Source organism: Hipposideros armiger, unplaced genomic scaffold, assembly GCF_001890085.2.
Source record: "Hipposideros armiger isolate ML-2016 unplaced genomic scaffold, ASM189008v1 scaffold_191, whole genome shotgun sequence".
NCBI lineage: Eukaryota > Metazoa > Chordata > Mammalia > Chiroptera > Hipposideridae > Hipposideros > Hipposideros armiger.
In genome coordinates, this window is record NW_017731541.1 from 1,332,334 (window position 1) to 1,355,964 (window position 23,631).

The window sequence follows — 23,631 nt, forward strand, 5'->3', positions numbered from 1 at the left end:
GGCTAGATGTGGCCTACAAGAAACCCACTCTAAATGTAAGGCTGCAAACCAGCTGAAAGGAAAGGGGTGGAGGAAGACACACCACGCCGGCACTCATCAAAAACAAGCAGGGGGCGGTATCGGGGACAGAGAGGGCACTAGCGATGACACAGGGGTAGGTGCTGCCAGGCTAACCATCCCTAACGCGTATGCACCCTCCGCGAGCAGAACTGATAGGGCTCAAGGAGACACAGCCGGCCCACTATCACAGCTGGAGGCTGGACACTCCTTATCAGAAACAGGCAGACCCAGCAGGGAGAAAGTCAGCCAGGACGCAGCTGCACAGAAAGACACAAGGAGTCGCTTGGGTGAAGGAAGGCGGTGGGAGCCGAGACAGAGGGGCGGCAGGAGTGCGCACACACCGTGTGCACACAGGGGGACGTGCGCACACAGGGACATGCGCACACGGGGACGTGCACACGGGGACGTGCGCACACGCGGACGTGTACACACACACACACACACACGGGGACGTACACACACGCGGCTGTGCACACACGGGGACATGCACACTGCTGAGTGTGGCTCATGTCCTGGGGGGGACGAGCGGGAGGAGAGTCAGTGCTGAGCCTGGGAAGTGACCTCTGCACCCAGGCTCACAGGGCCTTGGGGAAAGGACCCCGAAAGGAGGTCCCCTCCCGGTGCTGGAGCTGCAGGGCTGAGCAGGGCCAGCTCGGGCCCTTCTGAGGAAGGGCGCAGGTGGGCGTGAGCATCAGTTTCAGGTACTGAAACTAAGGCTAGGGAAGCACAGTGACTTTGTCAAGGTCACAGAGTCACCCTTGAGCCACATTTCCTAAAGCCCTCTATGAGTAATACAAAAAGGAGAATGGAAAAGCCACACACTCCTGCCCTCTCGGGAATCGCAGGGTACGGAGTATTGAAAGGCTGCGGGAAGGATGGACTACAGTTCTTTAACCCAGCTGCCCGCACATGGGTTTAACCCCAAATGCCCCACCGCCTTTATCATCATCAGTAAGCACATCACTCCAGGAGGGGAAGAGCTAAGCTACATGGCATGGCAGAGCCACAGCCAGCCTGTCCCTGTCCTAGGACTCACATCCCGAGCTGTCCCCTGGTACTATGTCACACCCTGCCGCACTGCGGGTGCATCATACACACTCCATCTGGGGTGAAATACAGAGGACCTGGGAAGGCGTCTTACAGAAGCAAGGGGGGCGGGGCTCCTCGGCTGTTTGCCTGGACAAACAGCTGCCTTTTCCACACCTGTAGCCTGCAGACACCAGAACCTATAGGTTCATTCCCAAACAGAGGTTCTACATAGAATGATGCTCTTTCCCACAGGAGTCATGCGAGACTATTCAAATTTAAATTCATTAAAATGCAATAAAAGAGAATTCTGAACCCCTGTGCAACAGCCACATTCCACGTGCTCAAGAAGCCACGTGTGGCTCCGGCTGCCATGTTTGCTGCAGATGTGACACCTCTGCCTCTTCGCAGGTTCTGCTGGTGCTGACGAGACCCCCATGCCCACCACCTGGCACAGGGCGGTGCCCAGCAAACATGAATCCCTCCGGCAGTCACCCACAGGCTCCCCGCCGAGCCTGCCCTGGGTGGTGAATCCTGAAGGCAGCCCTCAGTATTCAAATCATGCAGCAACTTTCACTTCCCGTCCTCCGCTCTCGGGGCAGGCCTTCCACCCTGCCAGCCAGGGAAATCACATTTGCCTGAGGACATGCGCTTTTCATCAACAGGCTCGCTGGTCCTTGCAAGGTGCTGGCGGCCGTGGGAACTGCCCCTCTTTCCCCCAGTGCTGCGGGCGCCCGCACCCTCCCCCCCCCCCGTATCGCCACGATTTCCACCCCGTTTCCGGTGCCTCTGAGCCCCGGGTGGGTCCTCCTGTGACCTCCAGTCCCCCACCTCCTGGCAGCAGCAACCTGCAACACAGAAACTGGGAGGGGCAGGAGCGGAGGGTGGGATTTCCAGCAAATAGGGAAGGACTTGCTGGTAGATTCTTGCAGGATCCTCCTCCTCTCAGGAGAAAAGAGGAAAAACGGCCTTCGCTGTCCCCCTGCTTCTGCTTCTCCTAGTAAACTGCTTGCCTAATTTCCTCTGCAGTTAGAGAAACGCTCCTTGTGAAAGCCGCTGTTTCCACACGTTCCCACAATGCGGACTCCGGGGTCCCGGACACCAGGGCGTGTCAGGACCCTCCCACCGCCAAGGCCCTGTGTGCCTGGAGTTTCAGCTGTCCTTGCATCTGTTTGGGGACAAACGCCTGCTCAATCATGTGGTTCTTCCTTCTGTGCAGCTTGTTGGTCCCCACTGGACCCCAGGGCCAGGTGGGATGCAGCCCTGCCTAGAAGGGTCCACGGGAAACTGGGGATCTCCCAGCAGGGCCTGTGACCATCAGCCAGCAGCAGCCCCAGGAAGGTCCCGGCGCCTCTGTGCCCCTGCTGCAAAACACAGCACTGAGGGCGCTGCAGCGGTCACACACTCAGAGGCACAGAAAGTCAAAGCCGTCCCTGGAGCCCAGCACCCTGTGAGATGCTGGGAGTGAGGATGTGTATGGTGAATACCTCAGTCAGACCTGCTTCCTCTGTAAACAGACCTCAACACGGCTCACCCCGAGAGCAGGGAAGGTTAAGTGAGATAACAAAAAAAACAGTACATGCAAAATGTCCTACCAGGTAGTCAGGTCCTGACTCAGCATCTTGTGTGTTAATTTGTCTCGGTGCCGAGGACTTAGGAGTACTCTAGTCGATAAGAGAAATTTCGGACGCTCATGGGCTGAAAGGAAGCTGGCCCTTAGCCTCCCCAATGTATCTCCACCATTTCTCTGTGTCCAGTTGATCAAGAAAAGAACAATTCACTTAGAAGGGATTTGAGGCACTTTTCACACATATAGAAGCGAGTGTCAGTGAAGGTTGTGCTGGAAATTTCCCAGTAATATATAGGCCAGAACATTCAAAAAATCTAATTAAGCCTCATTTTTAAAAAAATTTACATGTAGTACATTAAAAGACAAAAATGAATTCAAAATTTGAGCTTTTTAGCAAATAATTAACTGAACAATTTCTAACATCTGAGTTGGAATTCCTTAAAATGGTATCAAAATTGAAAGGGATGCATTTATACGGCTGTGTCCAGGCCTTCCGCAAGCCCCGAGGAAAGCTGAGAGCAGCTCTCCACCTAGTGGTGATCAGATGCCAGTGGGACCCAGCAAATGAGTGGACTGCCAACCTCTGATTCTGGGGTCTTCCAGCACCAGCCGGGGAAGCCAATCCTGCACAGGCTGAGCCCTGGGGCTGTAAAAACGTACTCTAGCCCTTAGTAAGTGAAGGGTGGAACAGGCTTGCAGCCAGGTCAATGTGTTTTATCATTTCTCATGGTTCGATTTTCAAACACCATTAGAATCTGTTATTTAGCTACTAAGCCTCCTGAGATCGGTCCCTGCCTGAAGTTGGCTAACACCCCCACCGAGCAGGGCTGCGGGAGGACCTTGCTCTGGTCCAGGCTCTTCTCACCTCGATGGATACCCCATTCTAATCCTCCGGGGGACCCACTGTGAGCTCGACCGAGCCAGGAGTTCAAGGACCATTACCTGCTACAAGAATGTGGCCAGGCTGTGGGGCCTCTTACTGCTGTCTCTTCGCCTTTGGCCTCCAGGTTCCCGGAGCCAAGATGGCTAATGTCATGGCAGAGAAGGAAATATGTCCTTGTACCCTCGTGTTCAGTGGCTGCGTCTGTGAAATAAACTGGCAATACACACATCAAGAACAGAAAGGCATATAGTTTTATTTGAGGTTAAAAAGTTTACAAGGTTTGGGGAGGGGAGGCAGGCCTTCATAGAAGGAAAACCCCCGAAGAGACAGCTAGGCTTGGAGGCTGTTGCGCTATCTGGACAACGGCGGTCAGGCTGACGTGAGTCTCCCTGTGCTGACAAGTATGGATTCCCACTGAGGCCCGTGTTGTGACGGGCTCTGAGTTTCAGCCCTCTCGAGGTACTAGAGAGATCGGCAGCCTCATTTGGGGACAGGTTCCAGGAAAGGAAAGACTTTCCATGTAGGCTAGAAGCCTACTTATAAGTCTACCAGGCGTTTTTTTCTACGCAAAAAAAGGAGCAGGTGATGCTGATAACGTATTACAGTTACGTATCATGTCACAGGGGAAACTGCGCGAGGAGGCAAAAGACCTCTGGACTACTTTTGCAACTTCTTGTGGTCTGAAATTTTTAGAAACAAAGGATTTTTAAATGAATAAAATAGGAGTTATTTTCATCAAAGAAAAAGTGGGTGAGTTGGCAAGTTTTGAACAAGGAGTGGGATCCTGGAGTTTTTAAAGAGTAGCTACTAGAAAGGCACTCTGGAATCTGTGAAAGCAAATCATAATTTCTTTGACTACAAGCTTTTAGGGGCAAATACATATGGTCAGCAGGGAAATGCTGCACAGTACAGTATGTTTGAATTTGAGGCCACAAATTCAAGTGTGCAAGAAATACGATTTTACTGGCCTCATTAGTTATCTATTTCTCCATTCAATTTATCCCCAAACTTAGCAGCTTCCAAAAGGAAACATTTGATATCTCAGTTCCTATGGGTCAGGAATCCAGGTGCAGCTGAGCTGGGTTTCTGGCTCAGGGGCCCCTCAGGTCACAGTGAAGTTGTTTGTTTGGGCTGAGGTCTTATTGGACAGCTCAACTGGGGGACAATTCACTTTAAGGCTCACTTACACGATTGTCTGGGTTCACTTCCTCTTGCGCTGTTGGGCGGGAACCCCAGTTCTTGCTGGCTGTTGGCAGAGGCCTCCCTGCGTCCTTGCCATGTGGGCCTCTCCACAGAGCAGCTCACAACGTGGCAGCAGGCTCCCATCAGAATAAGCAGGTGAGAAACCAGAGAGGGTGAGTAAACTGAAGCTGTGATGTTTTTGTGGCCCAGTCATGGATGTGACATCCCTTCACTTTTGCTATGTTCATTAGAGTCACACTCAAGGTCAGATTACAGGAAACCTTGAACATCAGATTCTGGGGAGCAACCTAGCTTCTGTCCACCCATGTCCACCCTTTGGCCCCTAGTGATTCTACCTTGACACCTGTAAGATACACTCACCCCTCCACGTCTCGTCCCACTCAAGCATCATCTCAAAGTCCAAAATCTTATCACCTGAGTCAAGTCAAGGTCGGATACTGCCTGAGGCATGGCTCGAGGGCAGCTCCTGAGGCACAGCTTCTCTTGATCTGCGGACCAGTTAACAGCGGGCAGGCCCAGGACAGCAGCTATCCACATTCGCTCAAAACAGGCAGACACAGTGGGCATAGGAGCCACTGACCCAGAGCCGTTTTGAAATTCAGCCAGGCAGACGTTGGGAGTGTCCTAACTTTCAAGGCCTGAGAATAATTTCCTGTGGCTCCTGGCTTTGCCTGCTGAGTTTGGGGTTCTGCCCAGAGCCATCCTTCCTTTTTCCTGAAAGGTATTTATTTGCAGGTGAGTAGTTGTATCAGCCCGTTTCCTGCCAGGAGGACTGTGGGGGCCTGACAGACACCATTAGTTTTCACTCTCTTCCTGTGTCCCTGTTGGTCTAAGCTGACAGTGTTTTTGCTAACTCAGTTTTCTCAAATATTCTGCAGGCCTCCTGGGGATTTCATGAGTTCAGGCCATTAGAAGAGCCTCACCCAGACCTTTTAAAATCGCCGTCTCTACTGCGGACCCTGCAGCATGGCCGACAAGCAGCGCCCTGAAGCTTCCTTAGAGGCCTTCTCGTTTAATCGAGAGGGTCTGTGAGGCACCAAGGGTTCTCCTGTGTGCTTGGGCACACTGAGCTTTTCATCCTTAAGGTTTGCTGAAAGGTTGTACAGTCACACCCTCTGCTTTTCCCCGACGCACATTTTCCTGGCAATAAATGTCTTAATTCTAGTAGATATTAAAAGGACCTTATTTCTCCAAATATTAATCAGGAAGCTTCAAATAATACTTAAATAAAAGCAAAGAGAAGACAGGGGGAAAGGGAGAGTGGAAGAAAAATGGTTTAACATATATTGAGTACATCCCTGATATTTCCAAACATGTTTCTCATGTACTCCTTATCATAATCTTTAGAAAACATTATCCTTATGAAAAATAAAACACAGGGAACACTGAGACAAGGAACACCAAGATTCTTAAATTCTAGTACCTATAATTTTATATTCTAGTTTTATACAAGAGTCAGTTTCAGTGGTTTTACCTTTGACCCTGGGACTGTGCATACTTTTACGGTTACCATAATAAATGTGATGGGTTTTTCTCTCATGCAAAATTCAACTTTGTCTGTTTTTTATGTTTTTCCTATTTGGAGCTGATAACTCATCTTAGAGGAGCTCATTTATCTGAAGCCGATAACACCATTTATCACCAGGGAGTTGGTTTCCATGCTTTTTAAAAATGTCCTGCTTTTTCTAGAACATTATAATAAAGTGTGCCTACATTTTACATAGATTAACCCTATAAACAGTATACTGAATTCCCTATTTCTGAGGACAGATATCTGCCTTGATTCCTCGACTAGGATTTTAGTCTTAAGTAATCAGGGTTAAGTTTAGCCCGCTTACTTACACCTACCTGCTGCCAGGACAAATGCTGCGCATCGCTCACCACACTGCTCGATGACCCAGGGCCACTGAGCCTTTTGAGGGCACATGGGTTGGCTCATGACCCACTGCCCCTTTGTCTGGCAGTGATGCCAGGCCGATCTCTTGGCCCAATATCGCTAACCTGTTTTTTGTTGAATGAAAACACTGACCCTATGATCCATCAAAAAAAGATTCACTTAATTGAAAGAGAAGCTGTGAAGGCCATTCCGTGGTGAGCAACTTGGCAGCCAAGGGATACGTCTGACACAAAAGGTGCACAACAGATCACAGTGGAACTGAGTCAGAAGGAACCTTTGAAATTAATTACACAGCAGGATTAAACTTTTCCAAAATACTAAAACGGTTCATGAAAAACAATTTTTTTTTCATTTCTATGTGCACAATTGCAGAGTAGATATTGTGTGCATTTTCCACTCTAATTTAGATCGGTTGAAAGGAATAAATAATGAAGTACTGACATATTTATTTTGCATCTACTAAGCTTATCCATTAAAATAGATTTATCTGCACCATTTCCCTTAAATTGCAACCGTGCCCTAGTTTTACAGCAATTTTCTATATTTTGTGAAATTGTTTCCAGAAGCTTCTTACACATCCGGGGTTGCTGTGTACCACTGAGTCAGAACCATGTACAGGGTCAGACTGTTTCTTCCAGATATGAATTCAACATCATCTGTAACCCTGAACTCTGGTAAAATGGAATTTATCCACTTCTATGGTCACAGCGGTAGTGGCACGCATCTATGTTGCTTGCTCAAAGATTCCTTTGTAAAACGGGTTTGGTTCCTTAAAATGCAGAAGAAATCTGTATGAGCCTCACTACTTTTTAAAGCAATTTTGACAGTTTTGCTCAATTTGGAGTTGGATGAAGGACTACTTGCTATGGATTCTGATTCTGAGAGGTTTACTTCTAAATACAATCACATATGTGCAAAACATGGACTTCCAACCTGTTTTTTAAAGATTTATATACCATTTGGTTATCTTTTCAGCCCCATTTTCACATGCAATCCATGTTTACTAAGAGAAATTTATAATGGGGGCTTTTAATTCTTACCCCTTGCCTCCCCATCGCTTACTAACTAACCTACTGGCACCAAAAAAAAAAAGTTAATTAACAATCCTATGTTTAATACTTTAAAATACTATTTGAGTCTTTTTAAGAGTACATTGTTGAAAACAGTCAGAGCAACGACACTGAGTGTAAGTCAGATATGGGAAATCTCCGCCCCACCCACTCCCGGAGGGAAGCCCTCGTTAGGGGACACCCTCCTGGGGCTTTTACGCATGCCTCTACTCACAGGTACACATTATGAGCACTTATGCAACCTGCTTCTTTTACTGAACAACAGCGTCCTGGGCTCTCGCCCTATTGGTACGTACATACATCTGTGTACAACCCCATGGAGTGGATTTAACAATTCTCCACTGAGGGGCATTTATTATCTATGGTTTCCTAAACTGAAATGTTTCAGTGCACCTATCCGCATAGTACAGATATCCAGGAGCGGAATCAGTTTGGGGCAGAGATGAAACTGCCCTCCAGAAAGACTAGACTGAGCAGTCCTCTCCCCAACCAGGGTACTTTCCAAATCTTTACTAACACTGTGTACTGTCAATATTTTCACATTTTTGCTAGTGTTTTAATAACTTTTAGTTTCTAATTTTACATTCTGATGTTTCTGGCTCCATGTGTGAAGGCGTGTGGCTGGCATAAAGGGAGTACAAGACCACTAAGGCATTCAATTTACTTGTTTACAATCACGAAAGGAAGACAGTCTCATGTCCCGGATGCCCTAAATTACAGTCCCTCCGTACAATGGAAGCCCAGGCAGTCCTATAAGGGAAGCCGCCGCAGACATACGTGAACTTGGAGAATGGCGATGATACACGTTAAAGATCAGGCTCCACAAGGGACCGTGCAGTACCGTCCCACTCCTGTATAAAGCCCTGCAAACAACCAATCTCAGACGTCACAGTGTTTCCAAAGCGGCGGGACAACAGTGGTTTCTATTTTCTTCTTTTTGTTCATCTTTACTTTCTAATGTTTCCACAATGAACATGTATTATTTATAAAACAGAACAGTCCATTATAAAAAAGGCAAACATTTATTTTTGAAAGAGACCAATCAACACTCCAGGCCTTGAAACAGTGTCAAAGAAAATGTTGACAGACATTACCCACGCCCTGGAAAACATTCTTCACCTGTCAGTTCTATGGTGTGTCTGATACCAGATTACACTTTGCTATCGCTGAACATGCTTTGTTAGGTAGTCCCAGTAAGGGAAGAAAACAGTAAGATTTACAAACCAGACGAAAAGAAACTGGTGTTTTCACTCCAGCTTTACGTGAGATCTTAAATTTATTAAGCAATGTTGTTTCAAATGTAAACCACTACACTAGCCAACACTAAGAATTATGTGGTCTTCAGAAGAAACTTTTTCCAATAAAACATGTATATAAAACATACATCCTCATATACAAATAATATTTTTGAAAGTTTCAATTTGAGCTCACTATTCATCACGTTATAAATCTTGAAAACAAAGACCTATTAGAAACAAAACAAAAAAAGTTCCTTCGTGTTCTGCATGAACAGGCACACGCATCAGGTCATAACTGGAGAAAAACCAAGCTTCTCTTAGCATATAGGCTGAGTCAATCAGTTGTGAAATCTGAGCTCTTGCTATTCTATTTGAGGTATCAAATTTGGAATACACACCAAAAGTACAATGAATAAATTCCCAGTTTCCTATGCTACAGAATGGGAAGACCACTACGAGGAAGCCATCTTTTAAGTTAAGGCGTCCCATTTACTTTCCACTACCAAAAGTTTTGTTCCAGTTTTCATAGAGCTCCAAGTCTTTTGGAGACACGCTCGGTCGCACAGTCCTGAAAGCATTTTCAAAATCAACGTAAGCTATTGGTGGAACTTGGTCTGGTGTGATTGTGGCGATGTCAGCTGTCTGCAAGCTGCGGATGGGGCCAAGGGATGCCTCTCTGCAAAGCTGTGTCATGTCTGCACCCGAGAACCCGTCAGACTGCTGCACGACCAGCTCAACTTCATCCTCGCTGAGGCTACACTGCTCCTTGGACATCAGGCTCGTTACTATCTGTTTCCTGGCTGAAGCTTCTGGGAGGGGAATGTAAAGCCTCTTGACCAACCTTCTCCGGGCGGCCTCATCAATCTCTTGAGGCCGATTGGTTGCTCCCACCACTAGAATACGGTCTTCAGAAGATGTGGTCGCCCCGTCCAACTGAACGAGAAACTCGGTTTTTATCCTCCTGGAAGACTCATGCTCACCATCTGCCCTCTGAGATAACAGAGAATCGATTTCATCAATAAATATCACAGCTGGCTGCTGACACCTCGCGACAGCAAACAACGCACGGACCATCTTCTCCCCCTCACCCACCCACTTGGAGGTCAAGGAGGAGGCGGAGATGCTGAAGAACGTCGCCCCGGACTGACTAGCGATGCACTTGCCAATCAGAGTTTTGCCAGTCCCAGGAGGGCCAAAGAGCAGAATTCCTTTCGGGGGGCCTCGCAAACCAGTAAAGATGTCCGGCCTCAGCATGGGCCACACAACTATCTCTTTGATTGTGGCTTTGGCAAACTCTACCCCTGCAATATCTTCCCAGTTTACGGGGGGCCCACGATCCATAATCTCATTCATAATCAGTTCAATCATCTTTGGCTCCAAGTTCCTGAGACGCTCATCTACCAGATGCACTGGTTCTGGAGGCCCAGCACCGTCGGGCTTACACTGCATACCCCCGCTCGGGTCCCCCCCGTCTTGCCTAGGCACAGGAGGGACGAATTTGCCAAATATCCCTCGGGACCTACTGGCTCCCAGAGACTTTTTTATACCACCATACGAAGACCCTGATGCACGCTGGGGTTGCTGGTGCTTTTTTTGCTGGTCTACCCATAATTGTTCTTTGGCAGTTTTAAAGGTTGGCAGGCCGCTCTCCTCTCTCTGGCCGTTATTTTCTGATTTACTGAAAGCATTATTCGGTATTGGGGTGGACAGAGCATCAATGGCACCAGCACCATAGAAAGCTTTCCTTTCCCATGGATTTTCACAGCCAGAAGGTAAACGAGACCGATCAGATGAGAACATATTCAGTCCTGTGCTGGCTTTTGGAGACTTGCTGTCTTCCTTTCTGACACTCCCAAACAATGGTGTGTCATGGCATTTCGCAGTGGTCAATTCACCAAAAGGTGCTGAGAATGTGGGACAGGTCTTCGGGGTGTTGGTCATCGGGGGTGGCTGGGCACTCTGAGGGCCCTTCAAACGACTGCTCTCTGGGACATCTTGGGTCCTGTCTGCACCATGAGCTGAGTTACTTAAGGACTCATTCTCCCCAGAACCACCACAAACACTGAACTGATGAGGCTTGAAGGCAACGGCCCCTGGATGGACCACAGCCGATGCGCCGGCGGGTGCCACCACGGAGTCTCTGAACTTCCTGCCAGCTCGCATCATCTCCTGGACGCTACTCATTTTGAAAACATTACTTATTGACAACCCAGACTGCCACTTGTCACTGTCAGTTTGCTGAGATCTTGCTGAAGTTAAAATGTTTTCCGCGTAGTTGTTCAAGCCAGTTTCAGCATTGTCAGAGTCAATTATTGCAGAATATTTCTCCGCATATTTTCTGAACAGTTTGGCAGCACAGGCCTGGGAGATCTCAGAGTTCGCCCAGGCATACTGAATGCGCAGTATCTGGGCACGGTAGGCGTCTGCCTTCTGTCCTGCTGTACACGCACCAGATGTAACTGCAAAGTAGTTCTTCTGCCATTCACTCAGGTGCACACACCTAGCACTGGAGGCCTGCATGTTAGCGGTTCTATAACGAATGACAAAACTGAAGAAGAATCAGTAAGAAGAAGAAAAAAAAGATGATACTTCAAATGTACTTTGTAAATCTCAGCTCATCTGAAGGAAGGTGTACTGGATTTTTCATTTATTAGGTAAATTTACACAGACAGACCATTTGCAAGGGAACTATCCAGCTAATCATAAATCTCAAGCATTCAAGATATAAAAGATTAAACACCCAACTTAATAATGCTTCGTTATGGGTTAAACCCTTTAGTTATATAATAATTTCCCCTGCAAATAGGGAAAGCTTTCATACGGTTTAGGAAATGATTTAAAATTAATCAGCAAAAGAAAGGCAATACGGAAAAACAATGGAACACAAACCAAGCCTGGGCTTTAATTGTGATCTCCAAGAAAAATTAGATGAATGATCTTAAGCAAGCTTCTTACTTTCGAGTCTTCAGTTTTATCTGTAAAGTGAGTGAAATCACGGTGAGAATCAAGTCAAATAATGAATATAAAGATGCCCTGAAAACTACTATTATCAGCAATATGCACAAATGTGGAAACTGGGGCTGAGAGTGTCAAGGAACTTACTGGATCACAGAGCAAATTAGCACAGTGCAGAATTTGCACACAGGCGGTTTCACTGCAGACAGGACGCATTTCACCTTGAGCAAGGTGCTCCCTGACGCTACCACCAAAGGTCACAGCAGCATGGATCAAAAACATGAACGACCATCATTACTAAATGCTTTTACAGACTTATTCAGAACTAGCACTTAAAATGGGATGCCCGAGAATCGCTCACAATTTTCCAAATTCACATGAAGTATTAAGAGGTGAAATTGTCATGACAAATGAAATATGAGAATAGGTTAAACAGTCTGCTAGTAAAGTGCTTTCATTTTAGATTTCTTCTTACAAGTTAATTTTAAAAGCCTCCTTACATTTTTAATTTATTTAACACAAGTATAGATGAATGCATCATGCTGCTGGATGTGCAGAACTTACCTGTCAACGCACAAGAAAAATTTGTAAGGCAATTTTTAAGTTTCCTAAAGGCATTGCAATAAAGTAAAAACCAAGAACTCATGTATTTTAATTTACTTTCCAAATTACCTATAAATACAGCTTAAGAATCAGTAGGTTCTTTTAGTGCAAGAGCCATATTTAATAGTTTGTATCTCCCATAATGCCCTCCAAAGAATCTGTGACACTGTACATAGGCATTCATAAGTCTTTGTTGAAAAAAATAAAGACACTTAAGACCCAGACAGATTGTAATTTGCTTAAAACTATAAAACCGAGTACAGTAAAACCTTGGTTTGCGAGCATAATTCGTTCTGGAAACATGCTTGTAATCCAAAGCACTTGTATATCAAAGCGAATTTCCCCATAAGAAATAATGGAAACTCAGATGATTCATTCCACAACCCAAAAATATTCATATAAAAATGATTACAAAAAGTGATTACAAATACTGTAATATAATACAAAATAATACAGACGATACAAAATATAAAGAAAAATAAACAAATTAACATGCACTTACCTTTGAAAACCTTCGTGGCTGGTGTGAGGGAGACGAGAGAGGAGGGTTATTGTGTAGGACGACTCTCACTATCGCTAATGGAATCACTGCTATCTATTGGCTCAATGGAATCTTTTTCTTTTCGTGCAACTTTAACAGGGAACCTATCCAATGACATTTGCTTTTGCCTCCTTTTGAGGATTTTGCGGAAATGTGACATTGCATTGTCGTTAAACAGATTCATCGCTCGCACTGCTTCAGCCTTATTCGGGTGATGTTTTTCTACAAAATTTTGCACTGTTTCCCACATTTTACACATCTTCCTAATCTCCTCTGAAGTGGGCAATTCCTCCGCCTTTTGCTCCTCTTCCTCCGAAGACGAGATCTCCATAACCTCTTGCTGTTGCTCACGGCGTAGATCCATCAGTTCGTCGGTGGTCAGCTCCTGGCCACGTTCCTCCACCAGCTCTTGAATGTCGTCCTCATTCACCTCCAGCCCCATGGTCTTCCCCAAGGACACAACTTCATCGACAACTGGCGGCTCCTGTTCATGAGCAAGCCCCTCTAAGTCATGTCCAAGAACGCAATCAAGCCACAGTTTTCTCCAAGCAGAATTGAGGGTTCTCTTGGTGACCCCATCCCAGGCGTCCGAACTCACAGCCTCTCTATGCCTCACAACACTATGGATGCCACTTCTCCTCTTAAAGTTATCAAACCATCCCCTGCTTGCCTTGAAGCCTTCTTCGTTTTCTGTTGACGTACCTGGCAGTTTACTTACGAGGTCAGTGTACAAGGCCTTTGCCTTCTCGCAGATAAAGTTCTCGGTCACAGTATCACCTGCTAGTTGCTTCTCGTTTATCCAAACCAGAAGCAGCTTTTCTACATCTTCCAGAACCCGCGGCCGTTGCTTTGATATTCTCGTGACTCCTTTGGCTGCATCTAGCCCCCTTATTTCTTCTTTCTTCTTTAATATTGTACAAATGGTCGACGTAGACTTCTTATAAAATCTTGCAATTTCGGCCACTCGCATACCTCGTTCGTACTTCTCAATGATTTCCTTCTTAACTTCCACCGTAATCATCTCCTTCTTCTTACCGCCTTTCTTTTCAACCTTTTTCTGCATGGGGGCCATTGTATACACTCGCACGGATGTTGACTACAGTACAGTATTAATAAACTCTTGTCATATACTGTATTTAATGTAACTGGCAATAAGGCAGCAGAGGGAAGGGTCTATATCTGCCGGCAGCCTGACCTAGAACGAAGCAAAGCATTCCTAAGCTTACTCTTGTATGGAAAAGCAAAGGACTGTCCATAGGTGCTTTGAAGCGACAAAAAATATACTAGTGCCAGTTGTGGGTACCTTCCAATGTTCTGAAAAATCACTGATTTCCGCCAAACACCATGGCTTGAGACCAAGCTTTTGAGCATGGGAGACGATCACCCACAATCCCGCAGCGAGAGAGAGAGAACCACCATTGGCTCAGTTGTGATCATGTGACGTTTGGCATCACGTACTACTCCTATTGCAAGACATCACTCGTTTGTCAAGTTAAAATTTATTAGAAGTGTTTGCTCGTCTTGCAGAGCACTCGCAGAACAAGTTACTCGCAATCCAAGGTTTTACTGTAGAGTCAAAACTAGAACCGACGTCTCTTGACAAGCAGAGCATCCCTTTTTCCACCACACGGTTCTAACACGAGACGCAATATGGAAATGGGAAATTTAAAGAGAGGTGACTTGGACATTTATGACAAACTTCCCCATCACTATGAACACGCTCTTCCTCTCCAGGGCTTCATTCCACTTTACCATCTGCAATCCTGGAATCCCTCCAACAGCTGAGTTCTAGTCCCTGTTCCCAGAACACCCGCCCCGTTCCTTTCCTCCTTCACCGTTTTCTTCCATATTCACCTCCCAGGGGTTACTTCTTCCTTCCAACTCAATCACTTACCCCACAAACATGGATACGGACAGCAAACCAATAGCTGATCCGCCAGCACAATGACACAGCCACCGTCCCAGCTGGCATTGCCAAGTCACTTTAATCTTTATGGCGTTTCCTAGCTCTAAAAACTGTCCTTCGCTAGCACTGACATATGAACTGCATTTCGGTTGTTTTTCTATTTTGATAATTTCCTGCTTCCTGTAAGAAGGTGACTCGTCTAACTAGCTGACTTCGGCAGGTAGGAACTGCTTTCTATTACATTTAAAACCAGTGCGCCGGCCCCGTATGGAACTTGCAACATCCGCAGAGGCCAAGCAAGCCGCACGGGGCTCGCGTCGCGGCCGCCAGCCAGCCAGCCCGGACCCTCCGTCTCAGGGCCACAGCGGCATTCCTTAGCCCAAAGGGGCTCTTCCGTCCGCAAAACGCTCCCAACAGCGCTCAGCACTTAGAAAGGACGCCTCAGACGTCACTCATTCCTCACAACAGCCACTCCTGAGCGTATCCGCCCCCTTGCCGATCCCAGAGGCGGCCGCCCGCTCTCAGGTCGCCGGGCGGGGCTGCAGGCAGGCGGCCGGCGGGGCAGAGCGAGGCTCCTGCAAGCCGCACACAGGCCGCGACCACCGCCGCCCAGAGAACCAGCGAGTTCACACCGTGAAAGGCCTCGGCCATCAGAACCATCCGGCTTTCGCAGCCCAAGGCGGCCCGGCCGGGACGCCGGCTTCCCCGCAGCCTCCAGCGCCCCCTCCCCGAAGAGCTGGGTCACCTGACCGCGCGGCGGGCACGCCCACTGCCAGAAACGCTCCCGCGCTCCGGCCCTCCCCCAGCGGCCCGAGAAGGCCGCACCCCGCCGGCCGCCCCGGAGGGGTCCGCGGGGGCGGCGCTGGCCCCTCCGCGCCTCCCGCTCCCGCTCCCGCCCGGGCCCGGCTGCGGCTCCACCGCGCCTCCCCGTCTCCCCGCTTACCTGCAGCCTCCGAAAAGCGCGCGGACCGCTGTGCGTGGGCTCGCTGCTGACGGGCTCGGGCCGCTGCGTGCGTGCGTGCGTGCGTGCTTGCGTGGGGCGGAGCGAGGGCGCGCGCGGTGGGCGGGGCGGTGGGCGGGGCTCGGGCTCCTGCAGCTGGATGAGGCTGACTGCGCGGGCTCTGCTAGAGCAGTCGCGCCAGCTGTGCAGCCAGCACGGGGTTAGGTAACGTCAACTATCTGCCTTTCATTGCGCATAGCTCCGCTCTTAAAGTCCTTCCATATAAAGACACACAGCCGCCGACGTGAACTGAATTCAGAGAGTTCCCATGCAAGGCGCTCACCTGGGCGCACCTGGCCTCGGTCCTTGATGGTCCCCGCGGTCCTGTGAGACTGGCCCCTCCCCTCCGCTGGGTGTGTAGGTACCTGTTACCGCCTGAGGTTTGTGTAGAGTGGGTGCAAAGCCGACGCGCTTTTTAAAGACAGAATAAGGAAATTGGAACACCTGCTCTGAGTGCCGCAGCTCACATCCACCCCACAGCCAGCACAGCCCTTTTCCCGCCTGAGCCCGTGAGGGACACGTCCGTGGAAGACTGAGAAGCACTCCACTATTACTTTGGACTTGGGCTTCAGAAAACAGAACCATATTTCGATTAGTTTAGTGAACTGCGATTTCAGACCAAGTAACAGAATAGCCACTAATAGCGATCTAGGCGCTAATTAGTGTCGTTATGTCACATAAGTCTGCAGGTTGGCAGCTCCAGGTCTGATGACACGACCTAAGGATGTCATGAGGACCATCTTTCCATTCTGCCATCTTCTCCCCAGTGGATTTTCCTCTCTGGGCTTGTCACCCCTTTGTTCCAAGAGGACCCCCACGATCCAAGGAACACAGCCTCACACAACGTATTTAAAGCTGGAAGAAGGGGCCAAAGTGGGGAAGGACCTGTTCCCCTGAATACTTCTCTCTTGGAAAAAGGAAGATGGCATTTCCCAGGAAGCCCTGGCAGCTGTCCTCCTGTCTGGGCCCAGCGGGCCCTGTGTTTATCTTTTCTTGAGAAAGTGTCTCTCAGGAGCCAGGGATGGAGAAAATGAGTGTTGAGTCGCAACTAACACATGTGACATCTAAATGACTGAAAATTAGCCCACACTTTTGATGGTGTTTCTACTTTCTATGCACGTTAATATTGCTATTTATTTCTTTAGAAGTTGGAGTCGTCTCCAAGTAAAACTTGCATGTTGTTAAAGTATCTAAAACAGTGCCTGACAGATACTAGGCACTCAAGAAACATTTGTTGAATAAACTAATATCCAAGGATGTCATATTGTTGGCTCTTTGGAAAGGATAAGTCCATATCACAACCATCAGTTTGTAGAGCAGAGTGCACACCAGACACAGTTAACATTGCATTTCAAATGGTTTATTCAGCACGGTGCCAGGGGACAGAACAATTTAAAGACCACAGGTATAACCTCAAGTCCCATAATCAGAGACTGCCCTGAAAAATAGTTCAATAAGCCTTTCCCACCAATGACAACTTCAAGAGCAAGAAAACCTATGACTTTTTTTTTAATCAACAAAAATCACAGGCTAATGAATGAAAGCTATATCCACTAGGATTAAGTTTTCATACAGCAAATAATATTCTTTGATGAGAGACTGAACAGACATAATCACAAGCGTCTGGGTAACTGGACAAAGAAACATGGAGCCGCCTACAGGCTTGGTTCCACGGAGCCAGGGTGGTGCTTATTTTCCTCTCCTTCCAGTTTTCAGACATACTTCTTTTCAGCTTTTGATCCCTACAGGGGAAAAAAATAACATGAACATATGAGTACATTAAAAAAAATTAAGGAATCAGAATTTTGTATACTTCTCATTTGAACACAGAGGGGCTATACAATTTCTCCAGTGAGATGATGTGCAGTGTAAAAGCGTTTGAACTGGATGAAATGAGTGTTTATTGCTGACCCAGCTCCTCTCTGACACATTTGACAATATGAGCTGGAACCTGTGCTCTTTTTTCTACGCTCTGTAACATAGGGACAATTCCCCCTCCTTTCTGTCAGAACTATGATCACATGGGTTTGATCTGATAGCTTCAACTACACACAAGTAAACCCATGGTATTAATATTTTCATTGCTCTAATTAATCTGGTCAAAACAGCATAAGTGCATTGTGATTTACTATTATATCCAGCATTAAAAAAATTAAATCCTATTTTTACCTTTCGAAGTGCTAGCTAGTATAATGACTCCACGGTATCTGGCATTTCTGTCAGACATGTGCCTTTGTTTCTGGTCATTTTTCAGAGCGCTAGTCTCTGTGTGTTGTGGGCACATGGGAACACGATCATGGTATGATGCATCCTGATGCGATACGTGCGAACATATGAGTAGGGTTGCAAAATCGCTCGTCAGGAGTGTTTGCCTCACATGGCTCTGTTTTGTTTCAATATATATTGTATAGCAGTTATCCCCCCCGCCTGCACACACACACACACACACACACACACACACACACACACACACACACACACATCATATCTCAGAGCAATGGAATAACGACAATCTGAGCCTCTGCCCAGCACCTTCCAGAGATGCTTTAGTTACGACTTTGCACTTGCTCTGGGCAGGGTGGTCCCACTCAGCTCACGAGCTGTGGACTCTCAGAAATGTCCTTGTCATGCTGGGAAAAGGATCTGGTGCTTCAGGACATGCCTTGACTGAGCCACCCACCTGACAGGCCAGGAGCCATGGGCAGGCCTCTCACATAAATGAAATACAATTTTTAACTTTTGATTTTTTTTGTGTGTGTGTGCTATAATATTTCAGGTGTTCACAGTTAAAATTAAGAGCAAAGAAGATACAGTTGTAGGCCATCAGTGAAATCATTTTATCACACACGTAGGTTCTGCATCCCCCAAGAGTTACGACAAATGGGCAATGGGGAAACCAGAGCAGAGACAGAGAAGTAGAGAGAAGTAGGAGCTACCAAGATGGTCACAGAGGTGCCACCTGCCTCCCCTAAAATGGGCCAGAAAGGTAAAGCAACGAAGAAGGTAGACAAACTCCAATGGACTGACGTTCTTAAAATAATCTAATGAGAAAGCGTTTACAGTTGCTGTGGCTCCAACATGGTTTTAAATCCCCTCTCTCTCACCAATGCTGAATCTGTGTAGGTGTTTTCCTTACAAGGTAACCACAAGCTTTCTTGGGGATTCTTTCACTGATGCACAGTAAATCCTTCCCAGCTGTAAGAAACCCAGAATCCTAAATGTTTCCTTCCTCTAAATCAGCGCTTCTCAACCTGTGGGTCGCGACCCCTTTGGGGGTCGAACGACCCTTTCACAGGGGTCGCCTAAGACCATCAGAAAACAAAGAGATATTTACATTACGATTCATAACAGTAGCAAAATTTTTATAGTAGCAAAAAAGTTATAGAGTAGCAACGAAAATCATTTTATGGTTGGGGGTCACCACAACATGAGGAACTGTATTAAGGGTCACGGCTTTAGGAAGGTTGAGAACCGCTGCTAAACCATCGAGAACTTGGTTCCCCCTGACAGCAAGTCACGCATCATGTCAAATTCCCTTTTGTAATGTCTTCATTCATTTTCATTTACCTACAGTTTGCCAGTTTAATGTATAAGCTCGTTATGATAGTAAGTTGCCTCAAAGAACACAGGAGAAACCTGAGGGGAAGTTATAGAAATACACCATTGATAGTCGCATAGAAAGATACAAAGTCAAAGTCTGTCCGAGGTTCTAAAGGACCCTTATTAGTTCCTTCTGCCTCTCCAGGCTGGTCAGGGTATGGTGTCATCATCCTCTTTTTACGTGGAGGAAACTGGTCTTAGTAGTGAGGACTTAGCTTACCTACAGCCACTCACCTTTTACTCCATCCCTGCTGCCAGCAGGTCCGTTGCCAGCTCTCTGATGTGCTCCCAGGCCAGCTGCACGTGGGCAGACTCCACAACGCGGGAGCAGATGGCTAAGCGCAACACAAACTTGTCTCGGAGGTGACATGGGACCAGGTGGATTTTCTTGACACCGTTTATTCTTTCCAGAAGAGCTTCATTCAGTTTGTTGGAACCCTGAACGGATCAAGAAAGCAGGACCACATGTCAGCAAAAGAAGCCACCTGACCACTCGCCGGTCATTTACAATGGTAAAACTTCAATGAAATAATAGCTCCGTGGCCCAAACAGACTGCAGCCTTGCCCTACAAGACAATTGCTTCTGGGTGTAATGTGCTGTCAAAAGATGACCCTTCCATGGTCCATGTTTTTTAAGAAAAAAAATAAAGATTCTTAGATATGGTGTCTATAAATTGATGAACTTAAACAGCAAACCTGGGTTTCTAATGGCAGCAGCGAAGGGGTCTCACTGGAACACATAGAGGAAATGCTCAACAATATACAAAATGAAGCGTAACAGTCAACTTGTTGCCAGTATAGAATCTGGGAACTGGCCTGTGAACTGTGGGACCAAGGGACTGCTGTGGACTCCCCTCCAGTAGGGAGCAGCCCCCAGCCTGGGGCAGGGGGCCCAGAGCCCCACCATCCCCCTGTCTGGACCGGATGGAAGGCTGTATCACACAGACCATGGGAAGCCATCCTTTCTGCCAGGGCGCTGCCTCCTCAGCGGCCGTTCGTATTACTCTTCACATCCTCCCCTCAGCCTTTCTTCTGTTTCTAGGCAGTGACCCCATCCCCCGTACGCTGTACAGTCCACACAGAAGGGGCTGGACTTGGGGCCTTGCATCCTCGGTCAGGTGACCCTCACAAGATTGTGTTCTTTGTTTCCTTGCTCTGTCTTGAGAGTCGAGGGGCAGGAAGGACAGTGGGACAAGGAGAGTCCAGTTCTGCCCAGGTGAACACCTGCGGATACTCAAAACTGGCCCAAGCCCTGTGCCGAGATGGACAGATGGAGGGGAAGGTGAGCAAGCAAGGAGTGTCCGGTATGGCTGAGGACGCGTGAACAGTGCCTAGAGGAGACTGTGTGTTAGGTGGGGTCAGCCTGGGACGCCTACAAGGCAGACTGGAAAGTGCACCCGAAGTCCCTCCTCCCTGGGGACCTCATGCAAGTTTTTGAGCATGGAGGTAATAAGTGATACTCCTCTGTCACATTCAAAAAAATGAAGAAGGTAAAATAGACTGAAGCATACCTTTAGCCGAAAGCAGATCAGCCCCAAAGTGACTTCCGCACAGATTTCAAAGCGAGGGTCCTGGTTCACTAAAGACTCAAACTCGTGAGCCAGCTGGACGTGCTGGAAAAGGAAGGGAAATGCGTCTGAGCGGCTCGTCACGACTTAATTCAGAGCTAACCACCTAGAAAAGCTTGTTAGACTGCCCATCTGTAATTCATTTGTGTGCTTTTAGCCGTTTTCTTCAAGTGTTTATGTCATCCACTCACCAGCTGTTCCCAAACAGGTTGAGAAAAAAAAAAAAGTGTTACCAGGGGAAAAGGGTAGTGTCTTCAGAAAAACACCAACCGTCTTCTGCTCAGGGGACTGTTTTTACCCCACCAAAGCAATTTTTTAAAAATAATTTTAGAGTAAATATTGCGAAGAGGCATTTGAGCATTGTAGAAAAGAGATGGTGGCTAGCAGCTGCTGAATAGCCCCTCTGTGCTAGGCAAGTGCTGATGCTTCTCCACTGTGCCAGCCTCACCATAGCCCACCTCACCAGCGAGGCAACGAGTATACCCATTTCACAGATTAGGAAACTGGGGCCGTACTCCCACACAGCTGCCCAGTGCCAGAGCTTCAGTTTCTCGGTCGCTATGGCTGTTTGTTACTTGACAGCTTTTGCCATCACTGAGAGATGAGACTATGTCGGTCCCCGTCCCATTCGAGAACTGCCTTCCTCTCACTGAATAATGTCACCTCACTTGACTTCTAGATGTGTATGGAGCTCAAAAACTGATTCAGATAGTACACGATCTGAGAGCGAGCTCTCCATGGTCTAGCTGTATGAGTACGTCTTGCTTATTCTGAACCCAGGTGCTCAGCAAGTTGCTGTTAGTGGTGGTGCTCCAGGAGCACCTGAGCCTAACTACTGGGGCTCAGCGAGGTTGGGACTATGAGCACCTGGGTTATATGAGCGGTTCCCAGGCGCATAATAAACCTGGTGCCACTAGAGGGCAGCAAAGACTGAGAGCTGGCAGGGGATTCTCCACAGCGGGGACCAGCCTCACAGCGAGCTGCCTGGGGCAGGCTTGAATGTCCCCTACTGTTCAAGTCAGGCAGGATTGGGTACCCTCCCCGCAAAAGCTGAATCCTCATTATATTTGAGAACATGGTCTCAAATGGGCTCCCTTACCCACAAACTCGCACACACACCCCCTTCCACCTCTCCCCACATAGATTCTGCTGCCCCCGGTTGATTCTGCTGTCTCTGGTTGCCCCACATCTGCCTTGTGGGGCAGGTGTGGGCCATGGGGCCTGTCACATGGGAGGGGCCTGGAGACATTCCACCAGCCCAGACGCTAAGCCTCAGAGACAGGACTTATTTTTATTTATTTTTTATTTTTTTATTTTTTAGCTGAGCCATCCTGCTACCTGTTGGCAGCTCAGCGGCTGCTCAGCTCGGGCTGGACTTGAACTGCTGTTGCTCAGAGCTCAAACTCTTGAGCGAGCTCTTAACCAACTGAGCCACTCGCCGGGCCCTAGAGCCAGACTTCAAAGGAAGGGCTGGCCATGTCACTATCACCAGAGTTGGAAACTGCAGATGTGCCCCATTTCTGTGAAGGCTGAGGACCTCTGTGCATCCAGATGGGGCCACGGCTGAGAAGGGACGTTAGGATGGGAGGCACCCAGCTGGAGACAGCCGGCCTTCTGCGGCCAGTTAACTGGGTGGGCCTTGGGCAAGTCCCAGCACATATTCAGGCCTCAGCTTCCTCGATTGTTTATTAAAAAAAAAAAAAAACACAAAAGAAACGGTGATGGGGCCGGGAGAAGAGGGCTAGTTCTCACACTTGAGTGTCCGTCACAGCGGGGACCCACCCTGAGAGCCAGTCAGGTCCCTGCTGCTGGCTGGGGCACGTTTGGGAACCACCAGGCTGATGACAGGTGGGGTAGTCGTCCCCACCCCAACGCGAGCCTTCTCCTTTCTGGAAGGTTCTTGGAGAGAAGCCTAGTGTGTGCTTCCTTTTGCCATTGCTGACTTCACCTTGCTGATGTGGCTAAAATACCAGCTACATGGGGTTTTCACTTTGACCGCCTCCTGGACCCGGTAACCTGCAGTCTTGATGGACGTGTCTTGAAAGATCCACACTTGTACATTGACCGCCTTATCTATACCCCCATCGCCACGGCTCAAACTGCCCCTTGTCACAAACTTGCTTATTAGGACACCTTAACTCGTTCCCAAAGTCCCCTAAGACCTCCATGAGGCTTCCCAGGTAAGGAATGCAGACCCAGTCACCTTGCGGATGTAGGCCTGCAGCCCGGTGACTCCGTATATCCTGAAAACAAACCACAGCTTCAAAGAGCGGAACCTGCGGCCCAGCGGTAGCTGCCAGTGCTGGAACAGAACACAGAGAGCCCAAGGTGAGGAGCCAGGAGGAGGGAGGAGCCAGGAGGAGGGAGGAGCCAGGAGGAGGGAGGGGCCATGAGGAGGGAGGGGCCAGGAGGAGGGCGGGGCCAGGAGGAGGGCGGGGCCAGGAGGAGGGANGAGGAGGGAGGGGCCAGGAGGAGGGCGGGGCCAGGAGGAGGGCGGGGCCAGGAGGAGGG

At 48.1% G+C, this 23,631-nt stretch overlaps 3 protein-coding genes across 9 annotated transcripts in view; all 3 read right to left on the reverse strand.

The window, feature by feature from the left end:
- Positions 1-16,537, reverse strand: part of ZPBP (zona pellucida binding protein) — a 314,051-nt gene extending 297,514 nt beyond the window's left edge. The window contains exons 1-2 of the mRNA XM_019652971.1: positions 16,507-16,537; positions 15,896-16,042 (exon numbers count right to left, since the gene is read on the reverse strand). Coding sequence (XP_019508516.1) covers positions 15,896-16,042; positions 16,507-16,537 — 178 coding nt within the window. The remainder of the gene's footprint in view (positions 1-15,895; positions 16,043-16,506) is intronic.
- Positions 3,773-15,953, reverse strand: FIGNL1 (fidgetin like 1). Of its 6 annotated transcripts, none has more exons than XM_019652978.1 (3): positions 15,896-15,953; positions 11,903-11,922; positions 3,773-11,477 (listed from the first exon to the last, which is right to left on the reverse strand). In XM_019652978.1, exon 3 carries the CDS (start codon positions 11,465-11,467, stop codon positions 9,437-9,439), a length of 2,031 nt encoding a protein of 676 aa, XP_019508523.1. In that variant the 5' UTR covers positions 11,468-11,477; positions 11,903-11,922; positions 15,896-15,953; the 3' UTR covers positions 3,773-9,436. The 6 variants fall into 6 exon arrangements, with proteins under 6 accessions (XP_019508523.1, XP_019508520.1, XP_019508521.1 ...); XM_019652975.1 differs by lacking the exon at positions 15,896-15,953 and adding an exon at positions 13,008-15,742 and having other exon boundaries at positions 11,837-11,922; XM_019652976.1 differs by lacking the exon at positions 15,896-15,953 and adding an exon at positions 13,008-15,742 and having other exon boundaries at positions 3,773-11,495; positions 11,837-11,922.
- Positions 16,538-17,682: 1,145 nt separating the features above from the next.
- DDC (dopa decarboxylase) overlaps positions 17,683-23,631 on the reverse strand; it is a 49,466-nt gene continuing 43,517 nt past the window's right edge. For both annotated transcript variants that reach the window (XM_019653014.1, XM_019653015.1), the window contains 4 exons: positions 23,324-23,422; positions 21,064-21,165; positions 19,787-19,990; positions 17,683-17,694 (listed from right to left, as the gene is read on the reverse strand). In XM_019653014.1, the coding sequence (XP_019508559.1) occupies positions 19,790-19,990; positions 21,064-21,165; positions 23,324-23,422 (402 nt within the window). In that variant the 3' untranslated portion in view covers positions 17,683-17,694; positions 19,787-19,789. The remainder of the gene's footprint in view (positions 17,695-19,786; positions 19,991-21,063; positions 21,166-23,323; positions 23,423-23,631) is intronic.